General features: G+C 43.3%; 1 protein-coding gene across 4 annotated transcripts in view; it reads left to right on the plus strand.

Annotated features, from left to right (window-relative positions):
- Positions 1-17957, plus strand: part of RIN2 (Ras and Rab interactor 2) — a 239755-nt gene that overhangs the window by 99893 nt on the left and 121905 nt on the right. For 2 of the 4 annotated variants that reach the window (XM_045809811.2, XM_045809802.2), the window contains one exon: positions 16876-17113. The exons of the other annotated variants lie outside the window; for them this stretch is intronic. In XM_045809811.2, the coding sequence (XP_045665767.2) occupies positions 17021-17113 (93 nt within the window). In that variant the 5' untranslated portion in view covers positions 16876-17020. The remainder of the gene's footprint in view (positions 1-16875; positions 17114-17957) is intronic. 4 annotated transcript variants of the gene reach the window in all.

Genomic DNA, 17957 nt, shown 5'->3' on the forward strand with positions numbered 1-17957 from the left:
GCTGACCTCCAAAAGGAAATAGTTTTAAAAGGAAGAATTTTAAGTCTGCCAAGAGTCAGATAATGGCACAGCAGAGAAAAAAGCAAGGGTTTTGTGTGTTTTATATTAAAATACAAGTCCCTTAATGCCTCAAAACAGCAGCCTCTAGAAAATGTGCAGCTTAATATATCAGGCTAGAAATTACACTTTTAAAGACCAAAATTTTTCCTTTGTTCCTTGTGATTTATTGGAAAGAAACAAGTTCTTTCCTCCTGAACCTCCTTCTACCTTTATTTTTGGTTTTATACAAGTGACTGTTGTCCTCAAAGTAAATTTCAGAGCACTCTGAAAAAGTCCCTGCTGTGTTCATAGCCTCATGCCTGAGGAGCTTTTAGCCTGGACACCCTGCAAAAATGTGCCTTGACCACAAGGGCCATTAACGTTTGGCTAATTCTGTATGATCAACTTCTTTCCCACCTGCACATCCTTCTTTTTTCCCAAAGAATAATCTATTTTTTTAAAGATTTTATTTATTTGAGAGAGAGCACTAGAGAGAGAGAACAAGCACAAGTGGGGGGCAGAGGAGGGGGAGGAGCAGACTCCCCACTGAGCAGAGAGTCTGATGCAAGACTTGATCCCAGGATCCTGGGATCATGACCTGAGCCAAAGGCAGATGCTTAACTGACAGAGACACCCAGGCACCCCCCTCCAAAGCATAATCTAGTGAGGACCCTGGAAGACAAGGGGGTGAGTTTTTTCATTGTGTCAGCACATTGGGCGTGGCTCAGTGGAGGCTGTAATTTCTCCTCAGGGTGATCATTTGTAAGGAGAAATACTGTGTATCCCCTTCATCAGTGTGGACTCTGGCTGGATGCTAGACAGGGGTCAAAAGCCACCACTGCAAATCACTTCAGGGGAAATGTGATCTAGATTCTCACAAACCAGTCGTCCATGATGGTCACCTACTTTCTGTTTGTAGCAGCCACATGAACAGCTGGAGCTGCAAGGAACAGCTGAGGCAACTAGTAAAGGAGACCTGGGGACCCTGAGTTCAGTGGCATTGCCGTGTACATTTTATCACCCGACACATGTCTCTGGTGTGCTATGTCCTGTTCCAGGAAGTTCTCAGGGGGTGCACACTGGGGTTCGAAATGGCTGGCGGAAGGGAGTTTGCCTGCACTGCAGTCTGACTCTGCACTCCAGGCCTGCTGGCAACCAGGACAGTGAGAGAGGACAGTGAAGCAAGGAAGGCAAAGCCCAAGCCCGAGGCAGATGAGATAGATGGTGCAGGGCTGATACTGGGCCACACAGGGTCCAGCCTCCGAGGGAGGAAGGATCTGAGTTTCAGTAGTTCTAGACACAGGTAAAGTTGGGGCCAGGTATAGAGGGAGATGACTGGGGCAAGTTTCCAGCCACTAGGGGGGCCTTCTCAGGTGCCAGAGATCCAGAGGGACAAAGAACCCTGGGCTCCCAAGAGTGGTGACTCTCTCGGGTGACTGCAGGTAGTTGGTGGACACTGTGGCAGCTTCAAAGAGAATGGCTAGGATGGTGGGTTAGTGAGCTGTGGTCTCAATAATGCTGCCTAACAAAGCACCCCCGAACTCAGAGGCAAACAACTTCAAGGATTTCTTTCTTGCTGTCACATCTGCAGGTGGGCTAAAGCTCAGCTGATCTGGGCTGGGCTCAGTGGGGTTTGTCTTCAAGATATGCATTGGGTCAGGTCCTCTCCATTTGACTCTCATCTTCCTGGGCTTTCTGGAATGTGTTCTTCTTAGAGCCATGGCAGAGGCACTGGCCTGCAAACCCAACTGCAAATGCTCACATCACTTATTCTGTTAGCCAAGGCAGGTTGCACCACCAAGCCCAACATCAAGGGGGCAAGAGTATTCTATAGACTCTGCCTCTGCTGAAGGGAACTGCACAGTCATGTGACAAAGGGTGTGAGTAGAGAGAGGGGTAAAGAACTGCAGGTGAATTACATGATCAAATCAATTTTTTTCCAGCTCATGTACTTTTTTTTTTAAGACTTTATTTTTAAGTAATCTCTCCACCCAGCATGGGGTTTGAACTCATGACCCTGAGATCAAGAGTCACACACTCTGCCAACTGAGCCAACCAGGCACCATCACTGCTCAGGATGGATTCCGTGAACTAAACTCACACAGCTTGTGATTAAGTCAGAATGCCAATTTATTGATTTGTGATGAGAAACCTAAATATGCTGTGGACTAAGTAACTCCTGTCATCCACTCAGTGTACTCTTCTTGTAGGAAAGCTACTTAGAGCATTAAATCATACTCCAGTTTTGCTTATAAACATGGAAACAGAGCAAGGGGCATTGGTTGGGGAGCTTAATGGCTTGAGTTATCCAGGTCTGCTCTCCAGTGGAGACCTCCATCTCCACAACAGGAAGATTCCTGCCAAAGGGGTACTTGGGCAGGTCACCCCCCTTTAGATGGAGATGTGCCAACTTACTTTTTTGCACTACTTTTTCTAACCTCTTCTCTGATCATTAATAACCTACATTCTTTCTTAGGTACAACGTAACTGACTCAACCATAGCTTTAGAGATAATAATGAAATTATTCCTCAGTGACTATCAGCTGATACCACATTGAGAATTAGGGCATTCGTCAAGACTCCCCAGCCACCCAAGCACTGATTATTGCTTAGGACAAGGTGCTTTACATATTCATTAATAACTCTGAAATTGCAATGGGCATCTTAGCATCTTTGTTGGCCACATGGTCGTGAGAGAGTTCTCATTTCCTGTGTGTGTAACTTGCTTGTTATTCTCGGGGGCCTCACTGGATAGTGGTGGCCTCAACATTTCAGTCAACAAAGTATTTAAGGACCACTTGAGGAAAAAATAAGAGTCTAGGTTGTCATCTAAAAATCTTCCATTGACCCCTATGCAAGATCAAGGAAATACCAGTATTAGACTTGCACATTTGATGTGGGAGAAACTAGAGAGAAAATCCAAGATACAGTAACAGAGCACTCTTAAGAGATTGTGCACAAAAATGCTCTTGAGAGATTAGGCTCTGAATACGAAGTAGTTTTAGGATGATATTAATCAACCTATCTGCTTATTTTTTCTTTTTAATTTATGCAGAAAATGACATATGATAGCACTGTGTGCCTAAATAAGGTTTCTATCTTTTAAAGGCTCTTTCAATAAGATTAAAATAAATCCAAAAGAATTAGAAAGCATCATGTCATGGTTTAATTATCAATGTCTGTCCTATAGATGGTATGTAAAATAATCGTGGTCTTAACTCAATGGTGATTTAGATGCTGTCAAATTGGTATTTTTCCGCTGGAGTATTCTATTGACCAGCCATCAAAAATGGAACTAGAACCATGAATGGAGTAACTCCAGACCTGCAGGGTGGCTAATAATGAAGAAACAGGAAGAGAAACCACTCTTTGGCTTTTTATAGCCTTTATGTATACTGGGGTATTTTAGCACTATCCGCCCTCATTTTTTAAAATTATTTATTAGGATATAATTTTCACACAGTAAAAGTAAAATCTTAGATGTACAGCTCAGTAAACTTTTTGCAGACAGAGCTCTGTAGCATACCACCACTGTAGCTACCACTCAGATTAAGGTGTAGAGCAACTGTATCACTCTGGGTAGTTTGTCAATAACATTCCCAAATGAGAATGGCCATTTTTCAGATATTTGTCATCATAGATTCATTTTAGCTAATCTGTGACATAAAATACATACACTTTTGTGACTGGCCCCTCTTGCTCAACATGTTTTTGAGATTCACCCATCTTATGATATATATCAATATCAATAATTTGTTGCTTTTAAGTCCTACATTATATGAATGTACCACAGTTTATTTATCCATTTTCCTATTAATGGATATTTAAGTTGTTTCTAGTTTGAGCTACTATGGAATGAAGTTGCCATGAATATTCTTGTACATATGTCTTTTTGTAGACACATGCACTGACTTATGCTGAAGTAGCATTCCTGTGACAGATTGGGCATAGATATCAGTAGACATTCCAGTTTTCCAAAGTAGTTGGACCAAATTTTACTCCTACCAGCAGTGTGTGAGAGTTCCAGTTGCTCCACATCCTTGCCAACACTTGATGTAACAGTCTTTTATCTATTCAGCTGGTGACATGGGTGTATCTCATTATGGTTTTAGTTGAGATTTTCCTGATGAAAAACAATATTGAACACCTTTTTATATGCTTTAGACTTGTATTCTCTTTAGTGAAGGGCCCATTCATGTCTTTGCTCCTTTTAAAAATTTCTTTTCTTTTCCTAATTGGTTTTCAAGTTAAAAAAATATCTTTGTTAGATATATGTACTTAGAATATCTTTTTTTAAATTTTATTTATTTATTTGATATATAGAGAGAAACAGCCAGCGAGAGAGGGAACACAAGCAGGGGGAGTGGGAGAGGAAGAAGCAGGCTCCCAGCGGAGGAGCCTGATGTGGGGCTTGATCCCAGGACTCTGGGATCATGCCCTGAGCTGAAGGCAGACGCTTAATGACTGAGCCACCCAGGCGCCCCTGTACTTAGAATATCTTTTCCCATCCTATGAGTTGTCCATTCACTTTTTAATGATGTGTTTTGAGAACAGTGTTTCTAATTTTAATGAAATCTAATTTATCTTTTCTGCATTGTATATCCTTTTAAAATGTTGTTGTTATTGTTGTTGTTGAGATAGTTCTTGCTTTTTATGTCCTGGTTAAGAAATCTTTGCCTACCCCTTACTTCCCTGGTCTGATAACCTATTTCCCATGCCAGTTCAGTTGCATGCCAAAATCAATGTATTTTCTTGAGAATAGAAATCAAGTCAGGCTAAATCTGGGTGAAGCAGGAAATTCCAGAGTTCAAGTTAGGAAGGTGAAATCAGCAGATGTGCAGAATAGATTGAAGCAGAAAGAGGCCCAACACAGTTAGGTTTTTGGTCCAAGGAAAGATGAATTCTAGAGGCTTTGTGGTTGGGTGAGCAGATAATTAACTGCATTGCTGTCCAGCCCACATTGTATCTCTTTGAGTATTTTGAGTGTCTTGTCAGACTCCTTCGTAAAATTAAACTCTTCAATGTTCACAGCTTCTGATTTATTGCTTAGAAACATTAAAGGTTGACAAATTTTATGTTTTAGGGACATGATGTTAATGTCTAGTAGCCATCATTTTTCTTCTAAGTGCTCAAAACCCATTATCTTAATAATCCTTTCTTGACCATATTCAGGAAATAAAACCTCCACTTAGAATAACATTTATCCATCCCAAATCCTCTCACTCTTCCCCCATTTTTTATAAGTTTTCCTAAAAAAGATCCATGTCAATAATTCCATGATCTCATCTGTTTTCCTACAGTCCTGGGTAAATGTTTGGGTTTGCTTGTCATAATGAGACCCTGGCAGGTCCTGGACAGAACTGCCCAGGCAAAGGGGATGAGTGCCAAGTGGGAGTCAGTAGGAAGCACAGGACATGGTAGGAAGAAGGCAGGGCAGCTGTAAACTCTGTGTGGGACAGAAACTTATGTCCCAAAGCAGGGTTAAGATCAGGTAGCAGCAGCTGAGCTGAGACACCACCGCTCAGGAGATGATCTCTGGAGGCCATGGTTCTGTGAGACTTTCCTGGGAAGGGAGAGTAGCTGTGCAGTGAGAACATATCTCCCTGCCAGCCTATTCCAACAGTTTCAGCCTTAGAATGTTGGGACAACAGAAATGGAGCTGAGTTTCTTAAGTGGTAGTAATTGGCAGGAACAAGATGGGAGTGGCCACTTAACATCTAAGAAGGTGAACTGGATGAGGCTGCAGAGATGTCCTTGGCAGTCCACTCTCAAGATAGGGTAGATGAGCATGGTGTAGTAGAGAGGACTGTTGGGAGTTGAACATACCTGGTTCTAATACTGGCTCTACTACCTGTTAATTGTAGGACACTAGGCAGGATGATACTTCCATCCTAAGATTAACAAGAGGACCAAATAGGGTAGTATATATAAAATGGTAATTTTCCGGGGTGCCTGGGTGGCTCAGTTGTTAAGCATCTGCCTTTGCCTCGGGTCATGTTCCCAGCATTCTGGAATCGAGCCCTGCATCGGGCTCCCTTCTCTGCAGGAAGCCTGCTTCTCCCTCTCCCACTCCCCCTGCTTGTGTTCCCTCTCTAGCTGCCTCTCTCTCTCTGTCAAATAAATAAATAAATAAATAAATAAATAAATAAATAAATAATTAAATCTTTACCAAAAAAATGCTAACTTCCCCAGTTTCCTCCTACTTTTTCCCTATGCTCCACCCAATGGATAGCTGTCAGTCATTATCTTTCTTGCCCACTTTGCAGCACTGGCTCAATTGAACAGTCATAATATTTTGAAATAAAACCTTCCCTTGGCTCCCAAGTAGATCCTTCTGTTCCATGATGACAGCCACCATGTTGTATACATCTTCTAGGGCTGCCATAACAAGATACCACAGATTTAGGTGGTTTAAACAACATAATTCATCTTCTCACATTTCTGGAGGCTGGAAGTCCAAGTTCAAGGTGCTCGCAGGATAGGATTCTTCTGAAGCGTCTCTCCTGAGTTTGCAAATGGCTGTCTTCTTGCTGCCTCTTCATGGTGTTTCCTCTGTGTGAGTGCATCCCTGGTGTCTCTCTGTGTATGCCTTCTTTTCTTATAAGATCAGATGGATTAGGGCCCAGCTTAAGAACTTCATTTTAACTCATTTGCCTCTTTGAAGGCCCTATCTCCAAATATAGTTACCTTCTGAGGTATGGGCTTTAGAGCCTCAATATACAAATTTTGAAAGACAAAATTTAGTCCATAGCACATATGTGTGCTGACAAATCCCACACTTGTTTTTCCAGCATGTACCCCCCTCTCTTTAAAAGCTAGATCCATTGATGTACCTGCCTCCAGATCTTTCCTCCTAGATGTCCTTCTGTCAACTCAAACCCAACAATTCCAAAATCCAATGCATTATCTTTTCCCTAAGTCCTTCCCTTTCTTGCTAATTTATGGATTCATATAGGGAGCACTTCTTATATGAGTCTTATCAATTTGTTGGATCTATTTGAATAGGAAAAACCAAGAAGACCAACATGTATGTACAAGGAGAGGGGTAGTATAAAATGCAGCATGGTTTAAGCATGTAACCTCTGGGGTCCTCACTTATCTCTACCACTTACTCCCTATTGACTTGGAGAATGTTATTTCACATTTTTATGCCCCATTTCAGGCTGATTACTATGCCAACCTCTCTTGGATGTTGTGAGAATTATATGAGTCTGTGTACCCACTCTGGTACCTTAGGCCTTATCTGTTCCATTCATACCGGCCTGACTTCTGGCTCCCAGCATTTGTATCTCTCTGCCAAAAGAGAATAGGAGCAGCCCTCAACCAATGACTGATGAGTGTTGGTGTATAAATACCCCAGCTCCCTCACCCTTTCAGATGGGAATCACTCAAAGGCTTGTGTTTCATGCTGTTTGCTAGAGTTCTGTGAAATTAAACTCCAGTGAAATTGGCTTGAAAAGTATCCTCTCCTTCTGTGTCTCACTCTCCATTCACCTACAGGTATTTTCTGGGATTATCTGCTCTAGGAATTGCTTGCCCTTGAATCCCTGTCTCAGGATTTGCTTCTGAGAGATCCCAAACCATGACAGTATGCTATGGGCTGAATGTGTCCCCTCAAAAATTGTATATTTGAAATCCTGCTGCCCAGGTGGTGGTATTAGGAGTTGGGGCCTTTGGAAATTGCTGAGGTCATGGGAGTGGAGCCCTCATAAATGGGATTAGTGCTCTTATAAAAGAGACCTGGTAGAGCTCCCCAACCCCTTCTTCTATGTGAGGATACAACAAGAAATTTGCAACCAGGAGAGGGCCCTCACCCAAACCATGCTGGCAGCCTGATCTAGCACTTTCAGCCTCCAGAGCTGTGAGCGATAAATTTTTGTTGTTTGTAATAACTGTGATACAGTAAGTAAAAGCTTGGCTCAGTCCCTAGCATCTAGCAAGTGCTCAGAAATGTTGTTTCTGCCATTATCTAGTTGTTGTTCATCAGTAGAAAGCAAAGATGCCCCTGGGTGGGAAAGCAATCTTCTCCATGTTGCAGAAAGAAGTCCTGTGTGGCCATCATGAGGCTGTGAGAGCCCAGCTAATAATGGCCAGCTTATAACCTGTGTTCGTTCTCAGTGGGGGCTCTACTGGCCCCACTGAGTCAAATGTTGTTTGGGGGTGGGTGGGTAACAACAACGAATCTTAGTCTTTCTATGTATAAATCACAGATACCTATGACATATAAACAAATATACAGTATATTTGTAAAATTAAAATTGAATGAGAGGGTCATTAGGAGAAAAATGTCAAAAGAAGCCCTCGAGAGGGGAGCAAGGACAATAAGGACAAGAACCCCACTGGTTTATAACAGGCAAAAACGTTCCTACTGACGTTACCCTGGCTTTGGACCATCCTGGGTGGCACTGTTTAGTTTGCAGGGTTCATGTCCTCTTTTCTGGAGTGGGGAGTTAACAGTTGACTTGCATAAAGTTGTTTAGTTAGGTTTGCCTAGGGAGGCACCAGGCTCTTGGCAAAACGTCCATCTGTTTGTGGTTAAGATTGTCCTTGTTCTTATTACAACCAGACTTGGTTACATTTCGAGAACCATGAGGCTTGGCTCTGAGGAGCAAGACGACCGGTTCATCCAACATGGTGTGCTTTGAATCTTTCCTTCTGACTTCTCCAAAACTTCTCCTCTTGGCTGACAGCACTGAATTTGGCAAGAAGAAAAAAGGACTGAATTCCTTCGTTCCAACCCACATTACTTTTGCCAAAGTATGATTATTAAAAAGGTTTAAAAATATAGCTCTCCTACAGATGTATAATGAGCCTGGCTTAAAGATTTATTTCACTCATTAGGAAGGCATCAGCAGGATGGTCAGGCTAGTTCAAAGTAGGATATAGAAGATGGATATCTATATATGATTCAGTTCAAAGCAAGACAGCTGAAATATGCTCACCTAACTTAGGTACAAAACTAACTACTGTTGTACAGGGCAATCAGACCATAATCTCTGGGGTTGTTCTCTACTAGACAAATGTAATTTGTGAATTATGTTTCCATGATTTTATCTGGACGTTTGGGGCAGTTTTTCTTAAATTACCATCCAGATTCACCTTGACATTTTCTATACCAGTCTCTATGGCCTACAAAATCTTAACAAGCTTAAGTCTTCTATTTTCCTTTTGAGTATCTGAAAGGCCACCTGAAAATCTTGAATTAACTTGTCCCTTTTACATCAAAGGCACCTGGGAGCCAAGTGCATTCAGTGGTTTGCTGTGTTTACAACGCCTTTATATGCCTAGGCATCTGCCTATTTCCATGGTGTAAATACTCCAGCCATGGGGAATTTCCATCTACAAATGTGATGACATTGAAGGCAGAGTTGAGAAGAAATGTATACAATCACTTTTGTGAACCAGTATTTTCTAGTTCCAGCACGTCACTGAGTATGTGCTCTGACATACGTTTCATGGATTGTGGTCATGGTATTCAAATTACTTCCCAATGATGTAGCATTATGGTCACTCAGTAAGTATTTCTGAAGAGCCTGAAAGTTCATCTCATCTGATGGTCCTCAAACTATAATCTCTGGAACCCTAATGATATTCCTTGGGGATGTTTCACAGGTTACACAAACTTTAATTCGAATTTTCTTTTCAAAGTTATATTTTTAAAAATACAATAAAAGAACACACGCATAGACATGTAGCAAACATATAAAGAAGTATGTGGGACTGGTGAACACCAATTGTAGAATTTTTGTAATGTCCTGAAATAGAAAAGAGAGTATGATGGTAAGGAATTCATAGGGATTGTGAGTACAGAGGTGTTGATACTATCTTTAAACATTGTCATATATCTTTTTTTTAAAGATTTATTTATTTACTTGAGAGAGAGAGAGCACACACAGGAGCCTGCGGCGGTGGGGGCAGGGAGAGGGAGTCGAGGAGAGAAACTCTGCACTGAGTATGGAGCCTGATGTGGCGCTCGATCTCACGACCCTGAGATTACAACCTGAGCTGAAACCAAGAGTCGAATGCTTAACCAACTTCATCACCCAGGCACCCCAAACTTTGTTGTCTATCTTACATACCATGTAACAAATTCACAAGACATGTACCCACAAATATATTTTATATCAAATTTGAAACCTCTAAAAAACACTGTCAAATTTGCTACCAGACTAAACTTATTTTGTACAAGTGGTGGGATAAAGCTTTCTCTTGCCTTCGCTGTTTAATTACACATTTTCAAATGTTGCCTGGGGACAGGCATGAGACTTTAAATTAAGATCTATCTGTAGATAATTTTTTTTTTACTCTGACTCTTTTACTAGCTTTAATGGTCAAAACATTAAATTGTCACTGAGACTCTTGTTATATTTTATTTTGTATAAAGAGACAGTGGAATGTATTTTTAAATTTTGAAACAATTTCATACTTTTAAAAAAATATTTATTTATTTATTTATTTAAAGAGAGCGGGAGAGAGTACACATGTGCCAGGACACTGAGTCTGGGCTACTGGAGTGCCAGGAGCAGAGGGAGAGGGAGAGAATCTCAAGTAGACTCTGTGCTGAGCAGGGCGCCTGATGCAGGGCTCGATCCCATGACCCCAAGATCATGACCTGAGCCGAAATCAAGAGTGGGTTGCTTAACCAACTGAATAAATGTTGGAAATATTACAAAGAAACAAGTATGCCATTTATTTATCCAGCTTAGTAAATTGTTAACATTACCACATTTGCTTTATCATTCTCTGTCTCTCTCCCCTACACATACATACACACACACACACACACACACACACACACACACACACACACACACACACACCTTTTTCTGAATGACTTAAGAGGAAGTTGCCTCCATCATGTCTCAATACTACTTCATACTACAGTTTTTACTTCCCAAGAACAGGGACATATTTTTATGTCACCATAGTACAGTTGTCAAATTGAGGACATTTAACACTGATGTAATACTCTTATCTAATCTATGGTCCATATTCCAGTTTCCCCAGTTATCTCAATAATGCCATTTATAGCAATTTTATCTTTTACTTTTTAGACTCAGGATCCAATCCAGGATCATGCATTGCATTTAGTTGTCATTTCTTTTTAGAGCTTTTCAATCTGAAATGGATCCTTAGCCTTTCTTTGTCTTTTTTGTTTTTTAAAGATTTTATTTCTTTGAGAGAGAGAGAGAGAGTGAGCGAGAGAGCCCAAGCAGGGAGTGCTGCAGAGGGAGAGGGAGAAGCAGGCTCCCACTGAGCAAGGAGCCCAATGCAGGGCTCCATACCAGGACCTTGAGCTCATGACCTGAGCCGAAGGCAGACACTCAACCAACTGAGCCACCCAGACGCCCTAGCGTTTCTCTGTCTTTTGCGACCTTGACATTTTTTGAGTTCAGGACTGTTGTTTTTGTAGAGTGACCCTCAGTCTGGCATATCCGCTGTTCTTCACAGGTAGATTCAGGTCATGTACTTTTGGTGGGAATGTGACGAAAGTAATGCTGCATCCTCCCCAGTGCCCGATATCAGGAGGCACATGTGGCAGGAGGCTCTGCTGGCTGGGTAAGGTGGTGTCCTCCAGGTTTCTCTTCACTGGGAGATTTTTGAGAGCCATGATTTGAGTACAAATGAGGGATGAATCCAGGGGGCTTATTTAGACTTTCCTGGACCAGGCTCCACAGTTGCTCTGAAAATGTCAGCCATCTGGGTGAGCCAGCCTGCTTTCTAAGCTGTGCGGCATTTTTGTGGCCCCGGGAAAGGGCAGCATCAGCAGCCTGCTGTGGCTGGGGCTGCAAAAGCCGTCAGTGTCTGCATGTCTGGCTTGCGGCACCCTGGTGCTCAGAGAGCTGAACTAAGTTCCACGACAGGAGCCTACACCAAGCGGGGCCTCCAGGATGGTTGCTGAGTGTGGTTGTTCCCCTGTTTGGTGATGTCATATGTGTGCAGTGTGGCTTTTCTGAGGTTTCCCTACTTTCCCGTGCACAATAAAGACGGTCTTTTCTCTGAGCCAGGGCTACTGAAGTGCCAGGCCGCAAACTGTGCACGGCCTGACCCAGGCTGGGACAGTGGCCGCTCACAGAAAAACAGGAAATTAGAACTTAGGCACTTTCCACATATTGGCTAAATTATGAGTTTCTCAGTGGTTCCATGTGGCTTGAATAACAGGGTCATTTTTTTTCACAGAGGAAAATACTCTAACTAATTAAGATGTATTTTATTGAATAACATTTTATTTTAGTGAATTATTTCGTGTCCAGCACCGTTTTAAGTTCTAGCACAGATTCACTCAGGAATTCATTCCACAGATTTTCACTGGGCCAAGAGAGCATGGCGGTGTGGGCAGGGCAGACATGACGAGCTCATCCATGTTTTATAGGTATGCCCGGCACCCTCTAAATGTTAGGGAACACGCAGGGCGTGTGGGTGATAAGTAGAAACATGGAATTATAATGTCATGGGAGGCTGTTTGAGGGGCTGTGATTCCCAGAGAAGGGAAGGCATTGTGGTGGGGGCCCCAGGGAAGGTTTTCCAGAGGAGGCGATCCTTGGGCTGGGTCTTGAGAGGTAGAGAGCAGTTACCAGGTGGTGAAGGGGGCATTTTAAACAGAGAGATTTTCAGTGATTCGAAGGTGTGGCAGATGAGGGTGGCCTCATGGGAGGGGTCAGGAATGGGAATAAAGGTTTGAGTCAGGTTGGGCAAGACCCTGTGGTGTAGGCTACATCAAAGAGCTTGGACTTCGTGTCAGGGTTGGTGTCTCATCTGGATTATTAGATTTTGTGTTTCAGAGCGAGCAGGGTTTCTCAAACTTGAGGGAAGGGTTTCTGGGGAAGAAGACCCTCACTCACCCTTCTGAGGGACATGACCTGCCTCTGGATGTGTAGATGTGGGGCTGTGAAGATGGGAGCTGCTACTGTCTTGTCACCGTGGGCCACACTGAGCACTGCCAGCCCTGGCCCCAGGAAGGCAGACAGGGAGACAGAAGAAAGCCAGGGAAACAGGGCCTCGTGGAAATCGTGGAGCCACTGGACTGGCCCACACCTCAGGACATGTAGACTTCAGTACGTCCCTTAATCACTTGTACTGCTTAGTGAGTTTTAAGTTTTTATTTTGAAATAATGCCAAAGTTCCCAAAAAAGTTGTAAGAAAAGTTCAGAGAACTCCAGTTTACTATTTATGCAGATCCTCTGATCTGTACCTGTTCGCCACTTTGGCTGTACCAGTTGAGAGCAGGTTGTAGACTTCACATCCCATTACCACTTACTATGTTCCATATGCCGTTTTTAATAACAGGGGTGTTCTCTTCATCCTCCCAGTCCTATCGTCCAAGACTGAAGCTTAGTCATTGATTGGAACTACAGATACTAATTTTTAAATGTTGCCAATAACATCCTCTTTAGCATGTTTATTTCTCCAGTTAAGGATCACGTGTTTTTCAGAGGTTTGGGTCTTTTTAATCTGGAATGATTTTTCGGCCTTTCTTTGTCTTTCATGACATTGATCTTTGTGTAGAATGTGGGTTTTTAATCTAATGTCCCTCAGTCAGGGGTGTATATGCTGTTTCCTTAAGACTGGACTCAGGTTCCACACCTCCTGTTGGAATATAACTGAGGTTGTATTCTTGGGGTGTCATATCAGGAGGAATGTAGCATCTGTCCACCCTTACTGGGGATCTTAACTTTGGTCACCTGGTCGAGGTCTTATGTAGTTTCTCCGCTCTAGTTACTATCATTTCTTTTGCAATTAATGAGTAGTCTGTAAGGAGACATTACTGTTTATTTTTAAGCCAATTTGAATTGGATTTTCTGTTACTGACAACATAAAAGCTTCTCGCTGATTCAAGGGCCTATTTATGTCGTGGGATTAATTGCTGATGACCATGGGGAAACAAGCAAGGGATTATGATGAGAAGAATAGGAGTTTCTTAAAAGCTTTAATTGTGGGTCAGGTGGGAACAGAGCTGGACCAAAGTGCATGAGTATTTTGTGAGGATGAATGAAAGTCTTTGAAATTATTTGGGAAAAAAAAGATTTTGTATTGATAAAAATCACCATCCTCTGTAACAAATCTTTCAACTGTGGGAAACTGGCAACAATTTGAAAATAAGTCTTTCATTTCATTTTTTTCAATACTTTTAACTGGATGATGTTAGTAATACTCACAAAGGCTAGTGGTTATTTACAGGGACACACAAACTTTATTAAAAATGTGTGTACATATTTTTTTCTGGATTTCATATTGGCAAAAATGTTTCCATCAATTGTAAATTCAGTACCAATTGAGCAGGATTCCTGAGAGAAGAAGTGAACCGGACTCTGAAGTAAAAATTTCTGCGTAGGCCATTTCCTGGGAGGCAATCTCAGGGAATGCCAATAGAAAAGTAGGGACAGGAGTGGCAGGAAGGGAAGCAGTCATTTAATTGTGTTATTAAACAAGTGTGTGTTGTGTATATGTGCACGTGTGTGTGTGTGTTGTGTGCATGTGTGTTCAAATCCATTCATGATTGTCCGTGATTGTCTTGAAACAGACCCTGAGATAAGCTTAAATGTGTATTTTTTTGGGATTTGGAGGGGATGCTGTTGGCAAGTTTGGAAGTGAGAAGAAAAGGCAGCCACTAACTGGTTTGTTACCAAGCCAGCACCCACTGGGGCGCCTGAAGCCCAAGTTCACGAGATCCCCCTGGGAAAGAGTGTAGGGCATGCACGTTGCAGCACTCCCACCTGAGATGAGGAAGCTGGGTCAAGGTGAGCAGCAGTGCACCAGGCACGGTGTGGCTTCAGCATCTTACCCTCCCGGAATTGCCAACTTAGGCCACTTTCACCTCGCTGGTCTAGGTGGGACAGTGTGACCGGGAGTGACAGCATGCAAATGTCACCTGGAAAAATACTCAACCAGGATAGGCCGATGCTAGTCAGGAATGTTTCCTGTCTCCACGCATGTGGTATCTCAGAGATCTCTCTTATGGAGGGGACAGTGCCAATCCACACATACGTCACTGCCGAGATTAGAAAATTGGGCTGGACACAGATCAAAAAGGGACCCTGAATACCTAACCAGGGAATATGGATATTCAATTCTAAAGACTGGCTTGCGAGCAGGGAAGCAGGATGCTGGGAAAGGACGGTCCCTTTGGTGTGGAATGTTCCGGTGGCTCAGAGTGGAGCAGACGCAGACAGCGGGGGTGCACAGACATTAGGGAGCTGCTGAAACCATTAAGGTTGCTGCGGCCCAAAGTCTGAGTGGTTGTGGAGAAGGGGAAGGAAGATGGCAGCCGTTTCAAGAAGATTGCAGAACTGGGCCATGATTGATGTGCGGAGTCAAGCGAGGTTTCAAGCCTGGTGTCCTCGTTAGCAGAAGGGCGCGGGGACTTGAGAAGAACGGAATGTTAAGTGGAAAGTCAGCATTCAACATTCAGAGCTGCGTTTTGGAGAAAGAAACCAAAAATGAGTTCTTCTTTTTGTGCTTTTTTGTAGACAGGTATTTCTGAGTTCAGAAAAGCAGGTAGGAAAGCAGGAAGGGGACTCGGCCAAGACTGGGTTTTGTTTCGCTTTGCTTTCTTTCTAAATTGGAACCAGACAAAATACATAGTTGCAATATAGAAATTATGCACACGTCTGCCAACTGAATGATTTGACTTCTGTCTGCTCTCTTTGTACACCTCGATGAGCTAATACAGGCAATAGAAAATAATCGGAAACGGGGAGCAGGAAGGAGAAGGAAACACTCAAACTCTAACTGAGAAAAGAAAGCCTTTGGTTTGTGGAAAAAGCCTTGGTTAAAATAGAAGCTTCTGGTTGGGGGGGAGCCTCACGTTTGTACACAGAAGTGCCATGTAACGTGCGATGTCACAACAGGCAGGAAACGGAGATATATGGGTAAGAGCCCTTTGTAAATCAAAGTGCCATGTGCCGCTGGGTCACTGTTCCCACAGTCGTGGGCGTTAGCTCTGTTATATCCGGTCCCCACCATTTGGGTGAGGCCGGTGGAGACTGTGAGTGGGGATAGTTTGGCCAAGCATAGAAGCAGACATAAACTACCTTTCCTGGCTTTCACAAAAACACTTTCAGCCTTCTAGAGAAGAGCAAGAGGGTAAGGTCTTCAGGGAGATAAAAAGCATTAACCTCTAGTCTTCCTTTTGGCTGGAGACCTATTATAGCCACCCAAAGGGAGGGAGGTCTTGTTTTACAAAGATAATCAGCTTTGGGGTGATTCTCCGGCATGTTATTCAGTTTCCTATTATCTGCAGTAAGTCAAGGTCAGTAGAAGCTGATTGTCGAAGGTCGTAATATATCCCCAGGCCCAAACAAATGTGCCTTTGGGGGCTTGATCTCAGACACAGGGCTGAAGAATTTTTCAATGCTTACTGAGTGTGTTTTGACCGCCAAGGTGACGATGCTGGCAGGGTAGAGGCAGCTGGTTTAGGACTGAGACGGGATTGGAGGAGGACTCCATATGGTAGACCTATAGTGAGGGGCTGCAGTGTTCTAGAATAGCCAAAGGAGAGAGAGGGTGGACGAAGGAGTATCATAGCCAGGATGCTTTTAAGGAGAGAGCATGACCTCTTAAAGTGGAATTAGAGCTAGAGAGTAATTAGGAAGCCTTAGGGCCATTGAATGCAAGCCTGTCCCTCTTCCCCAAGTGCCACCAGGGTGTAACTAGGGCCATGTGGGACTTAAACTTACACTTCTGCAAACCAAGATCAGGTGAGCATGGGGGAAGATCAAACCAGTAATGGAACCTGTGTCTGTTGTGGGAATCTGTTGGGCCCTAACATGATCCAATGTGCCCTGAGACCTGAGCAAGAGAGGCCTCTGTCCTGAGCTATGCACTTTGTTTCACCAGCTTCATCACTCCCCGTGGGAGGAGAAGTCCACAGCATCAAGGCTTATGCCAGCCTGGAGCCTACATTTCCCTTCCCTTCTTGCTTCAGAGGTGCGGCACTCTGGGATCCCTGCTCACACGCTCCAAGCCTGGTGGCACAGCCTGCATGGGCTGGAAGTTTGGGGAAGCGAATTCAAGATGGACGGGAAGGCTGGGGTGTCCACAGAGCTGTCAGAAGAGAAGGATGACAAACCATAGGGTAGGTTCAGGATTGCACCTATGTTCCCACATTCAGCACAGAACCCTGAAGAGTCTGAAAATTTTAAATTGAAGCCCAACTTTCCAGGTCCTCATAAAGTTTCATTTGCCTTGGTCGGCATTTTAGTTAACAGTTTGTGATCTTGATTTATAATGTTAAAAAATTCAGACATAAAGTATGTGAGCCTCCATTTGTGTTCTTGCCCCAGGCCCTGCAAATATTCATGCCCACCTAGCATCCCCTTGGGAGGCATGAGAGCCCAGACAAGGCTAATGGCTCAGTGCCTCCACTATCCACAAAGGCCATCCATCCATGGGCTTGTTTGACCCTGTATCCTTTGCTCTTCTTTTTCCAGAAGTCTGACTCCAAGATCATCACGATGACCCAAAGCAGTCTCTCTCAGGTGTGAGTTTGTGCTCACCTTCAAATACTCCTGATGGGGCAATCCGGCTGCTCCCCCACCCCTTGGCCTCCGTCCTAACCATGCCCACTGTAATCATGGGTCAGACACCTGCACAAAAGGATAGGATTTAGGTAAACCATAGTGAGGAAAACCCTGTGCTTTAAAGAGAACATGTAGAGCCTAGCAGAAACTACTTGGTAGTTTGGTAGTAATATGAGATTGGATTTGTGAAATGCCTCAATCATATGGATTTGTCTCTCTCAGCAAAAGACATGAATGCCATTGGTCAGCCAAGAGAGACTAAAACAGGCCTGAACTGCCAAGGCACAATTTTAGACACAAAACCACCTCCTTGGTGATGGCAGAAAATCTCATCGAGAGCCTTACTATGAGAGCTTATGTGAGTTTTCATGACTCTTTTGTAGACACATTAAATATTAT

This window comes from Ursus americanus, chromosome 22, assembly GCF_024610735.1.
Source record: "Ursus americanus isolate L20-20 chromosome 22, mUrsAme1.1.p, whole genome shotgun sequence".
NCBI classification, from domain to species: Eukaryota; Metazoa; Chordata; class Mammalia; order Carnivora; family Ursidae; genus Ursus; species Ursus americanus.